General features: G+C 37.8%; 2 protein-coding genes, 1 long non-coding RNA gene and 1 pseudogene across 7 annotated transcripts in view; 3 read left to right on the forward strand and 1 right to left on the reverse strand.

The window, feature by feature from the left end:
- The window catches only part of LOC124114452 (ankyrin repeat domain-containing protein 26-like), a 792436-nt gene that overhangs the window by 199428 nt on the left and 571485 nt on the right, over window positions 1–21523 (reverse strand). The gene's annotated exons all lie outside the window — the stretch shown is intronic.
- LOC124114455 lies at window positions 4062–8532 on the forward strand (annotated as a pseudogene).
- LOC124114456 lies at window positions 8514–11654 on the forward strand. Of its 2 annotated transcripts, none has more exons than XM_048401486.1 (5): window positions 8514–8636; window positions 8984–9789; window positions 10153–10345; window positions 10502–10630; window positions 10810–11654. In XM_048401486.1, the coding sequence occupies exons 1-5, from the start codon at window positions 8582–8584 to the stop codon at window positions 11631–11633; spliced, it is 2007 nt and encodes a 668-aa protein (XP_048257443.1). In that variant the 5' UTR covers window positions 8514–8581; the 3' UTR covers window positions 11634–11654. The 2 variants fall into 2 exon arrangements, with proteins under 2 accessions (XP_048257443.1, XP_048257444.1); XM_048401487.1 differs by lacking the exon at window positions 8514–8636 and adding an exon at window positions 9943–9973 and having other exon boundaries at window positions 9568–9789.
- LOC124114458 lies at window positions 17204–19548 on the forward strand. 2 transcript variants are annotated; one of them, XR_006857860.2, is made up of 4 exons: window positions 17204–17705; window positions 17959–18138; window positions 18957–19047; window positions 19373–19548. It is a non-coding gene; the product is annotated as an uncharacterized LOC124114458 (long non-coding RNA). The 2 variants fall into 2 exon arrangements; XR_006857859.2 differs by having other exon boundaries at window positions 17208–17701.

Here is a 21523-nt window from a genome sequence, read left to right on the forward strand (position 1 = left end):
TACCTTGTGGCCACTCATCCACCTCTATGAAACATAACAATATTTGTTTTATCAAGATTAACACTAAGTTTTCATTTATCTGAATATTGCGAAAGTATGTCAAGCTGCTTCTGTAGACCAATAATAGAACTAGACATCAAATTCACATATGCAAAAAGTAGCATGAAAAGTTCTAATATGTCAGGGAAGAGCTGGACGCCATGTCTACCAGAGTGCATGATATCAACATATAACCGGGTAACTCATTTGTAAAAAAATGAGAAAAGTATAGGTCTTAAAACACATCCTTGGCTTAAGCCTATCGAACAATCAAAAAAGTCACTTTTAGTATCACCATTGCGAACACATGATTTTACATTTGCATACATTGATTTAACAATGGCAAGCATTTTGCTTCCTAAACCCTTATTTTTCAAACAGCTCCACAATTTAGCTCTATTTACAGAATCAAATGCATTCTTAAAATCAACAAAATCTCTCATATTTGACCACAGTATTGATCTATTATTGATGATAGAGGTAAATGCTTTACCAAGAATACTAGTTAGAGACATACCCCAGTAATTGTCAGGATTGTTTACGCTACCAGACAGAAGGAGTGAGTGAGTGAGTATGGTTTTACGTCGCTTTTAGCAATATTCCAGCCATATCACGGCGGGGGACAACAGAAATGGGCTTCACACATTGTACCCATGTCGGGATTCGAACCCGGGTCTTCGGCGTGACGAGCGAACGCTTTAACCACTAGGCTACCTGACCGCCCCTTCCAGACAGAAGGAAAAGCACCTGTATCAAAAATCTGATTGAAACATTTAACCAGAAAAGGCATAATATCAGGTAATGAGTACTTAAGCATTTCAGCTATAACACAATCAACCCCTCCAGATTTACTAGTTTTAAAGCAAGATATAGCATTAAATATTTCCGTTTCCGTGATAGGCGATTCCAACAGAAGCACGTCAACATCACTAAAATTTTCACTGATGTCATCATTATCACGTTCAAAGACCTCATTGTCTACCAAATATATGGAATCGTCTTTTGAGAATAACTTCTTGAAATAATGTAACCATTCTGTTGGGGATATAGATCCTCTGGGGGTAGAATGTCTCTGAAGAGAACGTATAGTTTTCCAAAATAATTTCGGACTGTGTAAAGTGCTGTTTAGTCGGACTAGCAGTGACAATTTAAGATCGTATTTGAACTTTCTACAAAAGGTTTTATACACATTTCTCAGTTTACAGTAGCGGTTTCTGTTGTATTCAGTGCGACAACACCTATACCTTCTGAGAGCCGTCCTGGATTCAGATCTTGCTGCCCTACATGCTATATTCAACTTTGGTTCATCATGTTTATTTTCATTATATTTAATTTGTTTCTTCATACAGGATGCCGAGTCTAGAACATACTGTACAAATATGTAATTCCCTCCTCTACATTAGCTTCAATTTTATCCATCAAAGAATTTTCATGAATATGCAAGGACCCCCTCAGTGTTGTGATAAAATACTTTCCTTCGAATCGTTCCATGAAAATGTACTGTTCATAGAGACATAATCCTCACAATCTAAACTATGTATGGCAACGATTGCTACAAGGAAACCTGCAAAATAACTCAAGGGGGAAATGGTCTGAATCTGATCGATCACCAACATTTAACATATCTACATACCGGAAAAAATCAACACTAGAACCAGTATCTCCTACAAACGTAAACTCGCCTGCTCTATCACCATAAACTCTCCCATTTAGTATAAACATTAGAGGAACAAAGCATAGATTCATTAAAATGTGTCAGAATCTATTGATAGTACCATCGTGAGATACACGCTGTTCAACAGGGGCATTGTCTACATCAATGTATAAATCACCATATCCAAAGTCATCACTGTCCTCAGAGATGGGATTATTTTCGTTGCCTGTGCGGGCATTAAAATCACATATTTTGGAAATTTTAAACATATGAAGCTTTCTATATCGGAGGTAAGGTGGATGCACTGGTTCACAACATCTTGCCTAACGCAGAGACACACACCACCAGGACATCTACCTGAAAACAATGTTTTGACTGCTGGGGCCAAGTACATTTGGTAACCATGTAGCCAGTTTACGTGTAGGAAATCTGATGTCTCCAAGAAACACACAATATCAAACGATTGGAGGTAGGCAATAAAGTCACAATCATCAAACATTTTACGTAGGCCACAAATGTTCCAGGACAACAATGACAGATGTTTATCGTTACCGGGGTTGAGTTATTTCCATTCTGTGTCAAATACTGGCCCTGGCCAGATTGTTATTTCTGTGGTAGTGAAGGAGACGGACACCCTTGGTCAGCATGCCATGCTGTGAAGTACTCCTCAATTGTCGTTTGGAGCTCTCTGATTTGTGTGTGTCATGATTATGTTCATCATTACGTGGTTTAGTTAAAAGCTTACCATTCTTGAAATATCCAATATGTCGTCCATCTTTCACGGCTTTAAGTTGATCACGTTGGCTGATAGTTAAGTCACTTGAGACTCCATAACCGATATTCTTGAGTGTTCTTCGAGCTTTCAATACTTCAATCTTGTCATCAGATAGCCGTAATTTAGCAATGAGCGGTCTTGGTTTAGAGGTATCCTCACGAGTCGATGTGCACGGATGATGTCATCACTAACCCATGTCTTGGTCTGAACATGGCTGTTCAAGATATCTAGTACCTTGACCTTGCAATGAGTGTGCGTCTCCCCTGTTTCCTCAGTCATGTTATAGAGGATAACGTTGTCACGCCTGCTAAATGCCTCTAGCTTGTCGATCTTCATAGGGAAGTTCTTCATGTGAGAGAGACAACACTAAGTTGTTATTTTCACAAGCCTTTTTGTTTGTAGGCCTGAATAAGTTACAATTGTTCCTTTATGTGGATATTCAAGGATACACCTTGAACAAGGTAATTGCCATATATTATGCATATAACTTTGGTCGGTTGTATTCTTTCCTTTTTGTTTTCATCCATTTGCTGTAGCATTGAACAGAAATATTCTGGTTCCTCTGTCTTCAGTGGGAAGTTCTTAATTCATGCGAGAAAGACAACACTAAGTTGTTATTTTCACAAGCCTTTTTGTTTGTAGGCCTGAATATGTTACAATCAATGTGTACATACCAAAGTGACCAATTTTGGAATTGACAGTCTCTTTTGCCAGTTCGAAAGCCTGTTTACAGACAATGACATCACTGTTCAATACAAGAAGGATTCAAGCCTATCAAACCTTTCGTAACATTTCAACAGGAATTAGCAGAAAGACATCAGAATATGGGGGAATTTGTATTGCAATTTACTATTACACATTTAATGTCAAAAACATTTCCTGAGGTCCCAGATGATGTAGCTTTATCGGCACTGTAGCTCATTACCAGCGAGTACTAGAATGTTAATTTTATATTTTTGTTTGTGCAGTGATCAACATAGCCTTTCACCTATTATTAACATTGATGTCTACACAACAGATGTATATATTTGTCACCTACGTTAGGTTTTTCCCTTTATTTCCAGTTGTCATTTATCATTCAGAATCGTCTGTGAACGATCACATTTCTTCTCTGTATCAACTTACTATTTTCTCAGAATGCATATATCTTATCTACAGCGGATGCTCAGTACTACGAATGTGACGTCATTTTGTTTTTCTATATTAACAACAAGAGCCTCAATGTCGTTCAGCTTGTTTCCATTGTTCTCTCAGCTGTCATTACGACCCTCCATCCATCCATCCCCACCAAGGGGCTGGCTCGGAAGGGGCTTTGCAAGTCAATCATTCTGTAAAAAATCATTATATGGCTTGCGGCCCCCAAAGTATTATCATTTTCACTCATACCAGCAGGGTATCACCCTTTCTACATATTTTAATTTACCTTTTTAGATCTACCCGCAGAGTTCTAAATCATTTTCATATATATTTCAAATTTACTTATGAAACCCACAGGGCTGCCTTTTTATACTACTTACCCGCAGCGCAAGTTACCTTTCCAACACCGAGTCAGCCCCCGAATCTTATGCCATGTCTTGTATATGATAAACATTTGATCGTACTCAATTGTTTTTGTTGTCACTGCACAAACCCAGAAGTAAGACAGAAATTATCTTGGATTATATTGGATGAGTGTTCTTTTGATCACCTTGTCAAGAAAACTGTACAGGTTGTAAGGAAAGGGACAGCTGTATGAGCAGTCTCAGCCAAATAAAATAAGACAACTAATGTTAAGAAATTTTCCAAATGACATTTGGTTTAACTGACAAGGAAAACTGAAAAACTGTCCAAGTCTCAGATAGATGTTGCATCTATTTCCAGCAATTTCAACAAGATCCTCTACTGTTAATCCTCCACTACGATATATATTCTGTACAATGTTCTTTATTCAGTCTTGCTTGACAACGGATTAAGGATATACACCGAAACGTCGCCTTTACAGTATTAAAGAAGTTATTATCCTAAAATTGTGTCTACTTTGACTGTCATATGTAGCCATGTCAACTGCTTTCTGCATGATTACGTCAGTATTGCCTTCGTTCCCTGCATGATAAACAGCATCAGACTGTTGCAAGTTAGAGTCCAGAAGATAAGTTGTCTGTTGTTTGTTTCTCTTAAGGTATTCCCTGTATAATGGGACACTTCCGGTGAAAACTACGACTTTTGCCGATGTTTCCAACTGAGTAATACCGAGTAAGAGTTATGCCCCTTATTGTAAACAATCATGGCGACTGACAGAGATAGCTGTGGTCGATTCAAAAAGAAAAAGACCGGTAATCACACCAAAGTATTAAAATCGAACGTGCTCATCAACCACAACTACCCAGCTTGTCATGTTTGCTACAGTGATCCTTGCAAGGACGACGACTGTCCACTTTTTCGAAACATCATACTCAGCAAATACGCAAGCAGAGATGGATGGAAAGAAGGGCGGAGGATCGTCGAGCTCGGGGAACTTCTCTCAAATCTCGTCGCTTGCAAGTACTGCAAATTGGGCCCTATTCCATTAACGTATGGGAATATTGTCGGTGAGATGAGGAAAGGACTTAGCGGCTATTTGTACGTGAAATGTCAGAACGCGGAATGTGGGCAAATAAACATGGTTCCATACGGGAAGACACACAGGGAGAAGAAGGGGAAGTCAGGGATGCCATGTTTTGTTATCAACACAAAGCTTGGAACAGGTAAATTTTATTTTTGTTTTACATTTAATGACCAATAAAATGCTATCATAAAGTTTTGGCATTCCAAGGCTGTATAGCACAAATATCGTCCTGTTTTCGATCAGATATTTCAGTGTCATGCCTTTCTTATTGTTCATGTCACGATGATATCATATGTTTTATTAATGTCTTATGTTTGCAATGTTGTCTTATTTTATCAACGAAAGGTAAGTAAGTATAGTAAACTTTTTTCCAGTATGCTTCAACATGGGAAAAGGGTCAGACATTGCACGCTTGTGACAGTTGTCCTTGTATCTTGGGGGTGGGGGGATGAAATTTAAGGCAGTATTGCTCCCAGACCCGGCGGGTAGCCGGGTGCGCGGTAGCTATGCCCGATTTATAAAAAGTTAGCGATTAGTTCTTGAGATATTGTGGCAACACCGTTTTCCAACTCCAAAAACAGATTTGCCTGCTGTGACCTTGAAAATGGGGTCAAGGTCACCAAATCTGACAGGTGTATGCAGTGTCTGTATATACACTATAGTTCCAAATATGAAGACAATCCAGTATTTAGTTCTTGAGATATCGCGGCAACACCGTTTTCTAACTCCAAAAGCAGATTTGCCTGCTGTGACCTTGACAATGGGGTCAAGGTCACCAAAACCGACTGGTGTCTGCGGTGTCTGTATATACACTATAGTTCCAAATATGAAGACAATCCAGTGTTTAGTTCTTGAGATATCGCGGCAACACCGTTTTCCAACTCCAAAAGCAGATTTGCCTGCTGTGACCTTTAAAATGGGATGAAGGTCACCAAAACCGACTGGTGTCTGCGGAGTCTGTATATACACCATAGTTCCAAATATGAAGACAATCCAGTGTTTAGTTCTTGAGATATCGCGGCAACACCGTTTTCCAACTCTAAAAGCAGATTTGTCTGCTGTGACCTTGAAAATGGGATCAAGGTCACCAAAACCGACTGGTGTCTGCGGAGTCTGTATATACACCATAGTTCCAAATATGAAGACAATCCAGTATTTAGTTCTTGAGATATCGCGGCAACACCGTTTTCCAACTCTAAAAGCAGATTTGTCTGCTGTGACCTTGAAAATGGGATCAAGGTCACCAAAACCGACCGGTGTCTGCGGGGTCTGTATATACACCATAGTTCCAAATATGAAGACAATCCAGTGTTTAGTTCTTGAGATATCGCGGAAACACCGTTTTCCAACTCCAAAAGCAGATATGCCTGCTGTGACCTTGAAAATGGGGTCAAGGTCACCAAAACCGACTGGTGTCTGCGGAGTCTGTATATACACCATAGTTCCAAATATGAAGACAATCCAGTGTTTAGTTCTTGAGATATCGCGGCAATAAACAGGTGGGACGTACGGACGGACGTACGCACGGTCGTGAATACTATATCCCCCGCTTCGCGCTTTCGCGCGGCGGGGGATAATAATATATACAAAAAAAGTCATTCATATAATTATATTGTGGCTAATATTTATTTACAGCTATGATCGATAGCGTTGGGGGACCAGACAGGATGAATAATCTCCTTTCAACATTAAATATCAAACCCATCAACCAGAGAAGTTTAAAAAGCATGGAACGGAGGGCTTGGAGGCTATGTTGAAGCTGTTGCAAAAAAGTCGACTCAACAGGCTGCAAATGATTCATTTAGAATGGAGATGGAGTAAGTTCTATACAATGTCATAGTAATGTTTGTTTATGAAACTAGTCATTTGTGTTCAAACCAATTGTTAATAACACAAGGATACAATAAACATGGTGGATACTCTGAATCAAATGAATTCATTGTTTAATGACAACTGAGTGTGTAGATATTGTGGAAATCGTCAAATATAAACAAAGAATATCATCTCATATTGGTGTCGGATATTAAAAAAACCACAATTTGAATTTGGAATTCCTCTTTCACTTTGTTGCTCTGGTCTGCCTTTAACCCATCAGGTTTATTTCTTTGGTCCAGAGACATTGCAGAAGAGGAGAGTCGACAAGCTGCAAAGATCATGGGGGAGGTGATAGAAGATTTAGGAGTTTGTCCTCTACCAGACGCACCTCCTGAAATTAGGTCTATTCTTTTCTATTTATTTTTAGTATGTACATGTATAGCTTGTGTTGAATAGTGGGAGATATGTTCAGATGGAAATAAGATTATTTTGAAAATATTCCATTGTACAATGTATATGCAACTATTGTATATCATTTAGAAACAACAAGACACTTTTCCATAGGTTCAGTATTTCTGTGGGACATGGAAGATCAATCCATCAGATGGGACTGTAGAATAAGTGGTTCCATGAGTGAAATTGTTTTAGCACATAAAAGAACCAATAATTCGGGTTGGTTCTTTGCATTAGTAAAATGTGTTTGCAGCTAAAAAGTTATACAGTTAAATTCCTCCACCACAGAAGTTAAACAATAACTGATCTCAAACAAACATTTTGACAATACATGAAAACAATTTATAATTCATTTTTAATTTTTCAGATTATTGATGTCATCCTACTCCTCTACTGTACTAGTAGTTGAGGCTAGTTCTGGTAATGAAAGTGGACATTCTTACCAGACTCCTCAAGCATCGAATATTGAAAGTCCACCAGTCTCATCTTCAAACAGGTGAGAATTTTGAAAAAATTCAGCTCAAACAATAGTTTTATTTGATCATGTAGCCAAGTGCATGATTGAGAGTTTAACCAACTAGGCACGCAATCAAAATGTTGCCGGTTCGAATCCTAGCAAACCCACTTGATGATGCTTGTTGTGTCCTTAGACAAGTCACTTTATCTGCATTGTCTCAGCCCAGCCAGCTGTACATAGCCATCGACTTCGACTGCAGATTAACCTGCAATGGTTCACTGGTGTAACATCCAGGTGGGGGACCTTATCCTAAGAGCACCAAGGAAACCGGGTGTAATCACAGACCTTATTAGGGGCGGTCAGTTAGCCTAGTGGTTAAAGCGTTCGCTCATGCCAAAGACCCGGGTTCGATTTCCGACATGGGTACAATGTGTGAAGCCCATTTCTGGTGTCCCCCGCCATGATATTGCTGGAATATTGCTAAAAGCAGCGTAAAACCATACTCACTCACTCACAGACCTTATTAGCTTTAGCTATGAAAGGATTTAACTTTTAAAATGTACATGCTGTATTTGATTCATATTTTTGTATTGGTATGCCAGACATGAACATTTATTGATGTGTATCAAAGTTTTCTTTTTATGTGTTTCAGTGTAAACACTCCATCAAATCTAGCCAGCCTTGTTGCCAAAATAAAAGAAATTCCTCAGGCCCCACACAAACAACCCGGCAAGAAGATCTTAATTAACATCTAAGAAGCGTGTGAGACTTGCATCAAGATTTCCATGCAAGACCAGAAGTGGAATGTCTTGTGCAGTTGATACAGCCTGGCATAAAAGGGGATTTGACAGTCTTACATGTAAGTATATTAAGAAATTTGAGGCATTATTTTGTTATTATTACTTTACACAACACTTTGGAATATTTCACCTATATGACAGTGGCCAGTGATGAGTGATGGAGAAACGGTAGAACCCATGTGACTTTTAGTAGGTACTGTGGCGGACCTTCCCATAAAGGTAGAAACATGAGGAGAAAGACTATATGTTCCATCGTAGCACCTTAGTCCACTGGGCCAACGAGGCCAACGAGGCCCACCCTCACCTTTATTATGATGATTCTGTTTGCCTAAAAATATACTGACATACATGTGCCTCAGCAATTATATTTTAAACATGCAACCAAACTTTTTAACTTTATTTTTAGCACACACGTTCTTTATGAGCAAGGCCAAATATGGAAAGAAGGTAGTTAAAGCACTAGTGGGTCACCGAACATGCGGCACATGCAAGTGGTGGATGAGGAATAGACCTGGACTACCAATCCGAAAGCACAGATGTGTCCTAAATCACTTCGGTAGTGCTCGGTTAATGGAATGTAAAAGTGGGGTTCAAGGCATCAAGGAGCTTTCTGAGGGTGGAACTCCTGTTGATTACCTGGAAGGAGACGGTGATAATACTATGATTGCTCATATCAAATCAGACTTGAACATTACCATGAAAAAACGGTTTGACAGAAATCACGTCGTGAAAAACATAGGGAAAAGCTTATATGCCTTGCAAGGAAAAAAGCTCAGTAGGAGTGTGATTATGCACATTCAGAAATGTCTCAAATATGCATTCGCCAAAAACCAAAGGAACAAGGAAGGACTGGAGAAAAATCTCAAAGCGTTGATTCCTCATCAATTTGGAGATCACAGTTTATGTTTTCCCAGATTCTGTGGCTTCAGACGTACATCATCAAATGAGAAGTATACTCATAAAAGTTTACCCTACAAAGCAGCTCTCAAAGATGATGAACTACAGTCAAAGCTGAAAAAACTGTTCAAGCCAGTTATTGCTAATGCTGAACAATATGCTGATTTAGGCTCCAGTCAACAGTGCGAACATGCAAATCGCGAAGTCACATTGAGGGCACCAAAATCTTTGCATTATGGAAATTCAGAGTCCCTGGACTTTCGTGTTGCAGCAACAACAGCCTTTATTAATGAAGGACGAAGCTATGTGTCTGAGGTATATATTCAACAGAAACTGCTTTTTATTGTTGTTTGTTTTGCAAAAATGTGATTCAACTTTGCTTTTGTTTTCTTTTGATGCATGCTTTTTCATGTTTATTTTAAATGTTTTTGAATTTATGTTGGTTTTTCCTGTTTTTTGTATTTGTAGACTTTCAAAGCAGGGTTACAGTTCCAGTGTTGTAAGTTTGTTTTGTATTTTTCAATGAAATACATGTTACAAAAATATTTTTTTATAAAGTATTCATTTATATTGTAAAAAGAAATTAATAAAAGGCTCCTAAGTAAAAGATAGTCAGAAACAGAACAACAGCATACTATTTTGTTCAGGCTGTGTCAGCAACTCATCCTTCTATTTCAGGTCAACATGGCAGCAGGAATTTCTCCCGGGACATTTTCTGTAAAATATGCTGCTAAGCAAATGAAGCGCAGAAAACGTGTACAACTAAAATCCCAATTACCCTCAACAAAAAGAAGACGTGTTACCCTGAAGCAGGAATGTGTAATCACACAGGGAGCCAATGAAGTGTTAGAAGGGACCACTTATGAGTCAGGTAAGTTTCATTTTCATTAAACAAAGAAAACTAACAAAACACTTGTTTAAACTTTATTTTTGCCGACTTCCTCTAACTGCAAATAAATATAAATAAAGAATAAGTACCATATGGAAAAGTTTTACGTTTTATTACAGTACTTATTTCATTTCACAGGTATTGGGCATACCACTAATGTAGATGTTGAGCAGTTACCTGAAGCAGTACCCCGTGGGAAATTCGCGACTGTATCAGCTGGCAAAGAAGCTACGGTTATTACATTTGACTTGGAGACAACAGACCTAAGTAAGTTTGAATTGATTATTCATCTTTGAATGAACTTTTTGAATGATTACACATTTTATATTTGTTGTGCCAATAGGTCTGTGATTAGTAAAGCATCACCTAAATAAGCATCAAGTGATACATGTACTTATATATCATATTGTATGTACTTGGATTTTAAAGCTTGAACTTTTTTTCAGTACGTGGAGGAAAAATGCCACATATCACACAGATTGCAGCTTCAGATATGGAAACAGGAAAGGGATTCTCAACCTATGTACTTCCAAAAGTACCAATCTCAACTACAGCTCAACAGGTTACTGGTATCATAGTTAATAATAGTGGTACAATGACGGTCAATGGGAAACAAGTTCAGCCTGAAACTGTTCAATTTGCAGTTGACAAGTTTTGTAAATGGCTCAGTGGGTTTCCCAATGTATTCCTTGTAGCGACTTATGGAAGAAGATTTGATTTTCCTGTATTTTCATCTGCATTGATCAACATCCAGTGTGAAGCACAATTTTTCAACTGTGTATCAGGTCTTATTGATAGCCTACCTGTCTTCAAGAAGGCCTTTCCTGGACAATCGTCATACAAGCAAGAAGAATTAGCCAAGACCTTTTTGCACTCATCATATGAAGCACACAATGCCATAGAAGATGTAAAGGTCCTTGGTAAGCTAGTATCTCACACAAAGATGAAAATTCAGGAACTTGCTAGGTTCAGTTTCCCACCATCAGCAGTCCACAATCTACTTCTCTTCAACAAAGAAAAGGCCAAACATATCAAAACACTCCATTCTCTCTTAGCCCAAGGTGTCATGAAAATGTCAATTGCCGAGAAAATTGCCGGATCAGGACTGAATCTGGGTCACCTGCGCAAAATTTTTCAGCGTGATGGAGAAGATGGTCTTCGCAATACTTTTACATATAAAAACTCTGAGGGACAGCCACGTGTGACAGATGTAAAGAAAACCCTTGACAATGTCATTCCGAAATTAGTGCTCTTTCTCAACAAGGACTAAACCAAGCAACAGATGGTTTGTTCTTTCAAATTTGTCATCATCTGATGGTTATGTTAGTCAGAAATCGTTTTTGTTCAGGTCTGACTGATAAACTTGATGTTGATGTATATGTGAAAATAGAAATGCTTGACGACATGCTTTTGTTGTCTCTGGGTGCAGATGTTCATGACTAAGTTGATTATGATACTTGGAATACATGATACTGTCTCTTTGAATTTTAGAGAAACACCTGATGTATATGTATGTACTAGACACATACGCTCTTCTGCTCCCAATTTGTACATTGTAAATTGTGTATTCATGAGTACTGTATCGCATGCTTTCATTGTATATGGTCACGTAATATAAATAATGTATTGTAAATAGTGTATTTGCCTATCTATCATCTTCGCTTTCAAATCTGTAAGAAATACAGAAATGTATTTATTCATTCATATCTTTATTAGAAATGACTTATTGACTTGTACATGGGTTTGACATTTCAATTGTGTAATTTTCCAAAAAATCCCAATAACTTCACATTCTTGAGTAGTATTGTCATGTAAAGGACAATTTCGCAAGTTGAGAATACAGGGGGAAAATCCAAGTGCTTTATGAGAGATTTTCTTTATTTGAAGTAAATATATGTAATTCTCACATGTATTACTCATTTGTTCTTAAGGCTCATTCCCTGCTACAATATAATAACATTTCCAGGGTGAAATGACACACGTTGCTTGGTTGTTTTTATGTGAACTGCTGCAGGCAAGGCCAATGTCAGAGGTCAAGGTCATTGTCAAGGTGAAAAAAAAACACAGGGAAATATTCATTGTTTACACATGTTACCATCACTCATTATACTAAGTCACTATATTTAGTATTTTCGAGTTGTTGAGGCTTGGTTCTTTGTGGCATTATATTTGGTCAAACAGAAAAATAGCGGTGGGGGGTGGGGGGTGTTATTAGGATTGGGGTTATAATACTAATAAATAATGGTAAATTGTTTTTCTTTTGTCTTGTTTTTATTTTATAGTCACTTCAGATGTTTTTACAGAAGTGTTTTCATATCTATGTGTCTTGTTTGTACTTCCAGAGCAATAAATACAATGTCTCAATTGAAAAAAGACATGGAAAAAACAAGCATTTCAGAAGCCTAATTACAAGTTCACATGTTGAATGCCTCAATACACTACTTCTGCATTGAATTTACTGCTTATATTTATAAACTTACATGATTTCCCTGCTGATATATATCTATTATGAAATATTTAAGAAATAAATGCCAAGTTCATGATCATTTGAACATACATACCCCTGTTCCATGATTTCGAATTTTGTAGAAAGGGGGGTGGGCGTATAAAAGTTAATGAAACAGATTAACTGAACGGTGAATATTGATAAAACTTTAAAAATAATTCCAGGGAAGGGTGTATATGATAATAAAAGAAAGTGTTTTATGATTTTCAAAACTGCCCATTATACAGGGAATACCTTAATTGCCAGAAAGCTAGCTGCATCACCTGGGACTGAAGTACGGGACTTCATTATATCAGGCATTTCTGTTTTCAACAATTACTGTCATTTTTGTTCCTGGTCTTTTGTTGTCTCCACATCCCAACTGTCTACTACAACCATCACATCATATTCATTCTGGAAAACAGCATTTGTGTTGGCCAAACAAACATCGTTCTAACTTTGGCCCATTTGAGCTGTTGTTGTAGAAGCACAACCATCAATAACAGTGCATCCTTCTAGAAAACCAGTGTTTAGCACGGCACTTGACCACATGAGGGACTGCTCAATCACTACATCTGACCCAGTACCACTCCCAAACATATTTAAGTAATGGAAACAGACCTTGGGACAGTGGTTCTTGAAAACACTCACATGGGCTAAAAGAATCCTGAATGTACATTCCGCAATATTTAGCATAATTATGTCCCTCAGCAGCAAACAAAATGAATTAGCCAATTAACAGTTCTCCCTGCTCTGATGAACATGCATTTAGTGGATTCATGTACCGGGTACATTATTCATAATTTCAAGGTTTGTCCATCTATGTCCCAATAATCTTCACCATGACTTGCAAAATCCATGCAACATTGAACATGAGGCTGTTTGTAAGTGATGGTTCTGGTAACTGTGTCAAGCTCACATTACTATCTGGGGAATCATCCAGGCTCACACTGTCCATAGCTTCACTCTCCTGTGGATGTTCAAAGAGAAGAATGTGAAGTGCTGCACAAGTCAAAAGGCATGCTCTGATTGTCTGGCGATATGACTTTCCTTCAAACATTTCTTGCATAAACAGTCATATCAAATACATCCCCACAGTCCAGTCTTACAACCTGATACAAAGGACATGAGCTGATAAAAGACGTAGTTAGATGTGTGAACATTCATCTGGTTAATCTGTCTTCATTTAATTTTTTTTAGCATATTATAATGGCTGGTCACAAGAGCGCAACACTGCCCTTTCTTCATTGGAGGATACAGAATTCCTGATTCTGAAAAGTTGTCTTGAAATGTGACGAAGCCATTACATGTCTTGAAATGTGAAGTCTTGCACCTTTGGAACTTGGTTTAGAGTACAGAAATTGATCTATGACATGAGACTAGTGACAGAATTTTTATAATGAAAAATGTTACTAAAATCACCTGCAGAGAGGATCTCATGGAGTTATGTCCGTTAGTAGTATAGGCAATGGGGGTTCTGGACCACTTCCACTGGAGCCAGATTTATATACCTATACTGCTACTACAAAAAAAACAGAAAAGATGTATCCGAGACCGCCCCGAGACCACCCCGAGACCGCCCCGATGCATCTTTTGTGGGATTTAAGGCAATTTTTATGGTCTCGGCTAGCCGAGACTTTGCGGAGACCCATCGAAGACTATTCTGGGGAATAATCAAGTACTTCCCCACAAAGGCATTAACCTACCGAAGACGTTTCTAGTGCATCTCCACTAGCAGGGGATGTCTTAGGAGATCTCTTAAGATGTCTCCGATACGTCTTCGCTAGCGAAGACCTTCAAAACAACTTTGCAAAGACTATTCGGAGACTTCCTCAGAAGGGCCATAAAGTAGCTGAAGGTTTGCAAAGATGTATCAGTGCATCCTCGCTAGCGAAGACCCCACAAAGACTTTGTGAGGACTATTCGGAGACTTCTTTACAAACAAACAAATTTGAAAAGATACTGTGGAGTCTTCTTTGCTTGTGGAAATCTTCGAAAGAACTTTGCAAAGACTGTTCAGAGACTTCCTCACAAGGCAACTTGATAACCGGTTTGCAATGATGATGTGAATGCATCCTCACTAGCCAAAACTATATGAAGACTTTTTTAAGTGTATATCTTTCAAAAACTTTCTTTCAATTGATACAGATCAATACATTGAGCTTTAGTCAAGATCTCGGAAAACTAGGTCCCTTGCTTGGAAGAGGAACATGATCATTATTATTTATTTTGAATTTTCTTTAAGGATAATACTAAAGCTCTTTATCTTATACATTCACATGCAATGAATTAGAAATCCTATATATGTCAGCAAGGACATTAATAATTAAATACCCAACACAATTAATGCTTCGAGGTATATTTCTATTAAATACAGTTAAAACAAATGCAGGAATTATCAGTATGCAATAATCAGAAAAGAAAAGGAATGTACAATATATTCATAAATTCCAATCAGAAAGCAACAATGTCCGTGTGCCATATAACAGTCTCCTCAGAAAAAGGTATATAAGAAAAGGCAACATAAAGTAATATTACTTGTAGACATAGTGGCTGATTTGTGGCTCAAGATATACATGACAGGGATCAAAATTAAATTTATTTCAAGTTTGCCAATGGGCACAATTATGCCAAATTAAGTGTGCCATTACACTTTTAGGGGTGCCAGGAAATACATGATTGGCTGTTTTAATGGTTATAATCATAATTCAAATACAAGTCAAGTGACTGTCATAGTGTTTATTCAAGTTAAATTATACTTAGAATGAATGATCAATCAGGAAATTCAAACACATCACTCAAGTTACTCATTGTCTTTGTACCTTAGTAAGTACTGCAATACCAGTTATAATAGTCTCAGGATTTATGAGCTTCTGTTCACAACTGGTATATTTTAATTGTAGCTGTTCTGTGTCCATTGGGTGTGGTCCCTCTTCACACACACACACACACACACACACACACACACACACACACACACACACACACACACACAAAAAATGAAAGTTATGTTTATCACATTATTTAAATGATGCATTTACAACTAAATTAAGTGTGTTGTAAATAAAAATAATCCAAGCTAACACATTCATAACGTCCAGATTGAGGACAGAGGAAACAAAAATTTGACGATTTTCAGAACTTAGATCTACCAAAGATGTATATATACGTCCGTGGATCTACCTTTTTATTGTTGTTGTTGTTTTTCATATTTATTGTTTACGTAGATCTAGACTCTAATCGGAAAATTATTTTCAAAAGAATTATTAAAAATATCTGTCATCATTTTCCCGATGACAGCGGCTGTCCACTCTGTAGCATGAAGAAAATATCTCCGTTTTCGAAGCTTCGCATGAATAACACATACCATGTGACACACCATTATCTTCAACGCTTATTTAGTCATCTACACGACAGTCAACTCGCCTTGAGTATTTACATTACTATAACATGCTATTTTATTGGTTTCTGGTGACGCTTTCTTGACGAAATCTGCTATAAGATTCGTGATTCGTCAAATTGAGGACGTGACCTAATCCAACCAATTACAGCAACGGTACTCGTGTATATCAGACTTTGACGAAAGGTTTTTGTTAAATCGTGTTGTTCTGAACGTTTTAAGCAGGAAATCGCGATCTATATTAACAATATGAAACTTCGTGGATGTATCGTGCCAGGTTACGAGCTGAGACAAAGATTTTTCTTGCATATATTTGGCATTAAACATTGTGGAGAAATCGAGGCGATAAAACTATTAAAAGCCGCGATGCCATTTGACTCGCATCACACGCGATCGCACGAAAAGATGGAAATGATAACTTATATCTAAGTTTGACAACTTTTAGACAGATAAATAATTTTGTTGATTTCATTTATTACTTTGTAAAATATATTTAAAGATTTGATTGACACGTTTTTATTTTGCTCTTTGACTTGTTCGATGTGGACCCATTGTCAAAGTGTGTGTCGGAGAATTCTATTTTCAATAACATTGCGGGAAATAGATCTAGTGAATAATATTTTAATCTATCGATAAAAAATAATAATTTGAAAGAGAAGCAAAAACTGAAAAAGAGAGTCACCAAACCTTCATCGAGATAGAATCTATGCCGACTCTGAGTTCAGCAAGGATGACAACGTATATCTTCCTGAACAAACGGTAGGTACACTTTATATCTGTTTGTGTTACATAAATATACTTTTAAAATATAGCCCTCTATATTGTCTTCATAACAATTATGCTAAATAAATCCACCGAAACGACCCCCGATCCAAACCAATTCTCACTTAGATATTGAACTTAGTTTTAGCATTCGCTGAAAGAGAAATCTTATTTCAAGCTCTATTTATAAATCGTAAATTTATGTTCTAATTTGGAACCTCAAACTGAAATAAGTCAGTTAGAAACTTCAATATTAGACCCTTTACTCATCTAATTTGGGACTATTTATGAAAATAATAGGCGCAGATGTAATTTTGTAATATTGCGCAGGCCTTTCAGATTACATGTTTCGATCACATCGTGGTTCTCCATAAAATTTACGGAGAGCACCGATGTGGGACTGAGATAAATAGTATTTTTTCAAAACAAATTATGTATCTGGTCACTGAAATGTGAAATATGATCACAGACTGTAGTTATAAGTTTATAAAATTATTGAATTAATAGATAACAAATTATATATTTGTATTATGTTAAACTCTTTTTGTCTTAAGTTGTATTTGAAATTAAAACTTAGGTTTTTTTACAAACAAATGTCCATTGTTGTATGGTAATTAGTACGGAAATCGCCGCCATTTTGTAACCTGCTGTTTTATAACGAGGATGTTGGTTGATATTTTTTTAAGAACTCGTAAGTAATGGAAACTCATGTATTGTAACGTTTGTTTGAAATAGATAAATGTTCCCAGTAAATGTTGTGGTCTTATCGTTTTTCCCGTCGACATGCTCAATCGCCATCGCCATTGCGGTATAGATCTAGAATTACGTTTTGGACTGGCACCAGGTTGTTGAAATTTTGGCAAAGTTGCCAGTGTCAACTTTGTTTTGTGACCAGCAATACCTGCCTTTTAGTTTTGGGTTATTAATGAATGCAACTTGATTTTTCAGCCCCCTTCCTTGTGGTGATTTTTGAAGACAAAAAAGGAACGATACTTCATAGGAAGACGTGAACTCCTGCTGATGTGCCTGTATCATGAGAAGGGATCAAGGAGAAGAAGCCAGTTGCTGCCTGGTGGCCAGCAACTTGGTGTTTTTACGATGCTACCGACACCGGTGTGGTACTCGAAGGTCAGTATCTTTGTTAAGTGTCAGGTAAATTTCATTTCAGGTTAATGGAACTGTAACTAAATAAGTTATGAAACTAACTGGTACTTACAAAGTGCACACACAGACTTGTAAGGTAAAGGTTTAATTTTTATAATTTAATACCAGAATCATAGTAAGGAATCAATAGGTGTTACAATCTAAATATCCTTCATGTGTTTAACTTTTGAGCAAATATGAGTACTTGTAAATGTCAAAACCATTTTTTACATTTTTCTAGGTGAGGTGAGGTGAAATTGAGTTTAACGTCGCGTCCAAGATTATTGCACTTATATAGCGACGTGCATGCACGTGTATGTGTGTGTGTGGCTGCTTGTACTAGTCCGGACTGATGCCGATTTATAGTGCTAGCTCACTGAGATACCATGCCGCAGTTTAACATGAATACCCCACTCAGACACAGTATACTGACTCCGAGCCGACCAGTCCTTGTTTTAGCCCCTTAATGCCGAGCGCCAGACAGGGTAACAACAAGTACAATCTTTTAACATCTTTTTGTATGACGCGGCCCGGGATCAAACCCTGGACCTTCCGCTCTCCGGGCGGACGCTCTACCACAAGACCACGGAGGCGGTCACATTTTTCTAGAACACAATGACATTTGAATGTGTAATGCTTTGGTCAACTTTTGTAACTTTTAAGTCATCATACATTTGGACTGGAACCATTTCACCCGAGTACAATTTTAATGCTCTTATCTTGTTTGCAATTTATTTTTACTGTATCATGAATTATGAAGCTTTGATTTATCATCCAGTGTAACATGTAATTTTTTTCATCAGTTCTGAAACCGGCAAAGAAAAAACAACTGGAACTTTGTGGTGAGCAAGAAGATCTGCACCCTTAGGAATGCCTTCAAGTGAATGAGCCATGGTTTGTTTCATTGACCATAACATCAGTAATTTTGTAGCCCCAAAAAAGTAATTTTTGTAATAGTTTTTAATGCGTCTCCTTGACATCTGACATAAAGTAATTAGTTTATGGCACTGATTGGGGCTGTCCGGTAGCCTAGTGGTTAAAGCGTTCGCTCGTCACGCCAAAGACCCGGGTTCGATTCCCGACATGGGTACAATGTGTGAAGCCCATTTCTGGTGTCCCCCGCCGTGATATTGCTGGAACATTGCGCAAAAGCGGCATAAAACCATACTCACTCACTCATTATGTCACTGATATACTATAACATTTGATCCCATTTCAGCCTCTTGAAGGACAGCTTCCATGACGACCCCTGCCAGGACGAGGATGACTTCCACTTTCATATGATGACTTCCACTTTCATATGATGGCTACCATATAATGATATCTTCTGTTGATGATGTCCACCTCTGGCTACTTGTTATTGCTGTTATTACTCCAAATAAAGAGAATACTATACAACTTCGTTATCTCATTTTTCACAGTACAGGTTTGGCAAGGATGTTTCAGACACTTCTGGGATGCTGTTGAAAGACTAGATTATGATGTAAGCACATCTTTTGTATTACTGAAAATGATGGAAAGGTAAAATGTCTCTGAAACATCTTTGTTACGGAGACTTCCTTAGAACTTTGTCGGGGTGGTTCAAAGCATGTTAAATTACCCATGACAGGTTTGTGAAGACACTTCAGAGACTTCCTTGCAAGTGTTGCGGGGATGCTTCAGAAACACCTTTGATTACCTAATAATAGTTTGTGGAGACTATTCGGGGACTTCCTCAGAAGGTTTCCCGGGATGGTTCAAAGCATATTTAATTACCCCTGATAGGTTTGAGAAGACGCTTCGGAGACTTCCTTGCAAGTGTTGTGGGGATGCATTAGAAACATCTTTGATTATGTCACACACGTTTGTGGAGAATAATCAGGGACTTCCTAAGTGGGTTTTCCGAGATGGTTCAAAGCATATTTAATTAGCCATATAAGGTTAATTCTGAGGAAGTTTCGGAGACTACTTCAGTAGGTACTGTAAGGAAGTCTTGGATACTTCTCAGCAAGCTGCAAGTTGGAGTAGTTTGCCGAGATGGTGTGGAGACATTTGCCGGGAATATCTAGAGACGTCCTTAAGACCCTGCGGAGAAGGTAAAAATGTGCCTTGCGGGGAATGAATAAGGCGGTCTCGGATGCATCTTTTCTGGCCTTTTTTTTTTGTAAGGGATTCTTTCTTATTTTTATCAATAAAGCGATATTCAACATTTTTATTAAGTTCTTCGTTCATTTTACTAGGAGACCAGACTATATAATTACACTCTTCTTGTAAATTGATAAGAAACAATTGATAACCGTATTTGGTTGGTTTGACATCACTGATATAATAAAAGCCTTGTGGTAATTCTCTCCATTTAATAGCTTTTTCGATTGTTGTCTCCATTATTATATATATTTATGTAAGCATTTGTCTAAATGTGATCTAATGATAGTAAGCAATCTATTTTTAATCTCCAACCAGTTCTTTGGTTTTGGCACGGAATAATTGATGCGCTTGTTGCCTCCCCTGTTCTATAAACTTTTTTTTCTCGTCTTCGCTAATACCATTGGTCTTACGAGATTTTGATCGAATCTCCTGCTTCATTGCGTTGTATTTGGTGAGTTCCGACAACACTAAACGAAACTCATCCTCAGATATCTTACAATCAACCATTGCTGTCGAAATATGATCCTCAATGCTGTTCAACTTTGCTTCGGCGAGTATCCGAATACTATCGTGTTTTAATGCTTTCTTTTGTAACCTACGAGAAATGAATTTTATCGCTATTCCTGCCAGTCCCGAGACTCCAGCGGCTATTTCCATGCCGAGCACGATAGGCGCGGCGATTATAGTTGATAGTAAACCGACACCTGCTACACCGAGTCCCATGCCAGCTGCTACAAGCGCGGTGTCAACTCCGTCCAGAGCATTCACGGCTCTGCGATACTTTTTATACAATCCAAGTCTCAACTCCCTATCCTTCTCTATTCGATGTTTTATGTCGCTTATTTGATGTAATCGAAATCCATCAACAGTAACCATCTTTTCAAATGCTTCATCGAGCGCTGGATATAAACCCATAGTGTATATTACGATCATATAATAGTCTTTAATTTGTCTTGCTTAAATGTTTTGAAAGTATACATCAACCTTATCAAATGAATATTATACGGCAAGAATATCTTAGTAAGAGAAATACTACCACTTTTAATAATTTGGACCCCCTCGAGGGTTGCAACGGGCGATGCTCCGATATGAATAATACTGCAACGTTGACGCTCGTGTTTCTTGAGCCATTTAATCGATAGACCTGGTAATATTTCGAAGGCATCTACCGGTACATCTCCGAACAAGACTTCAATAATAAGAGCAGAAAAATTAGGTATTGCACTCAAGTTAACTTTAATTT

Source organism: Haliotis rufescens, unplaced genomic scaffold, assembly GCF_023055435.1.
Source record: "Haliotis rufescens isolate VD_foot unplaced genomic scaffold, xgHalRufe1.0.p SCAF_22, whole genome shotgun sequence".
NCBI lineage: Eukaryota > Metazoa > Mollusca > Gastropoda > Lepetellida > Haliotidae > Haliotis > Haliotis rufescens.

Excerpts from the sequence above, each read along its gene's own strand:
- LOC124114456 (XM_048401486.1), top strand. The coding sequence starts at position 8,582 with ATGTCTTGTGCAGTTGATACAGCCTGGCATAAAAGGGGATTTGACAGT. Across the intron at positions 10,346-10,501 it reads AGGGACCACTTATGAGTCAG|GTATTGGGCATACCACTAAT; the intron begins GTAAGTTTCATT and ends TTCATTTCACAG. Across the intron at positions 10,631-10,809 it reads CTTGGAGACAACAGACCTAA|TACGTGGAGGAAAAATGCCA; the intron begins GTAAGTTTGAAT and ends ACTTTTTTTCAG.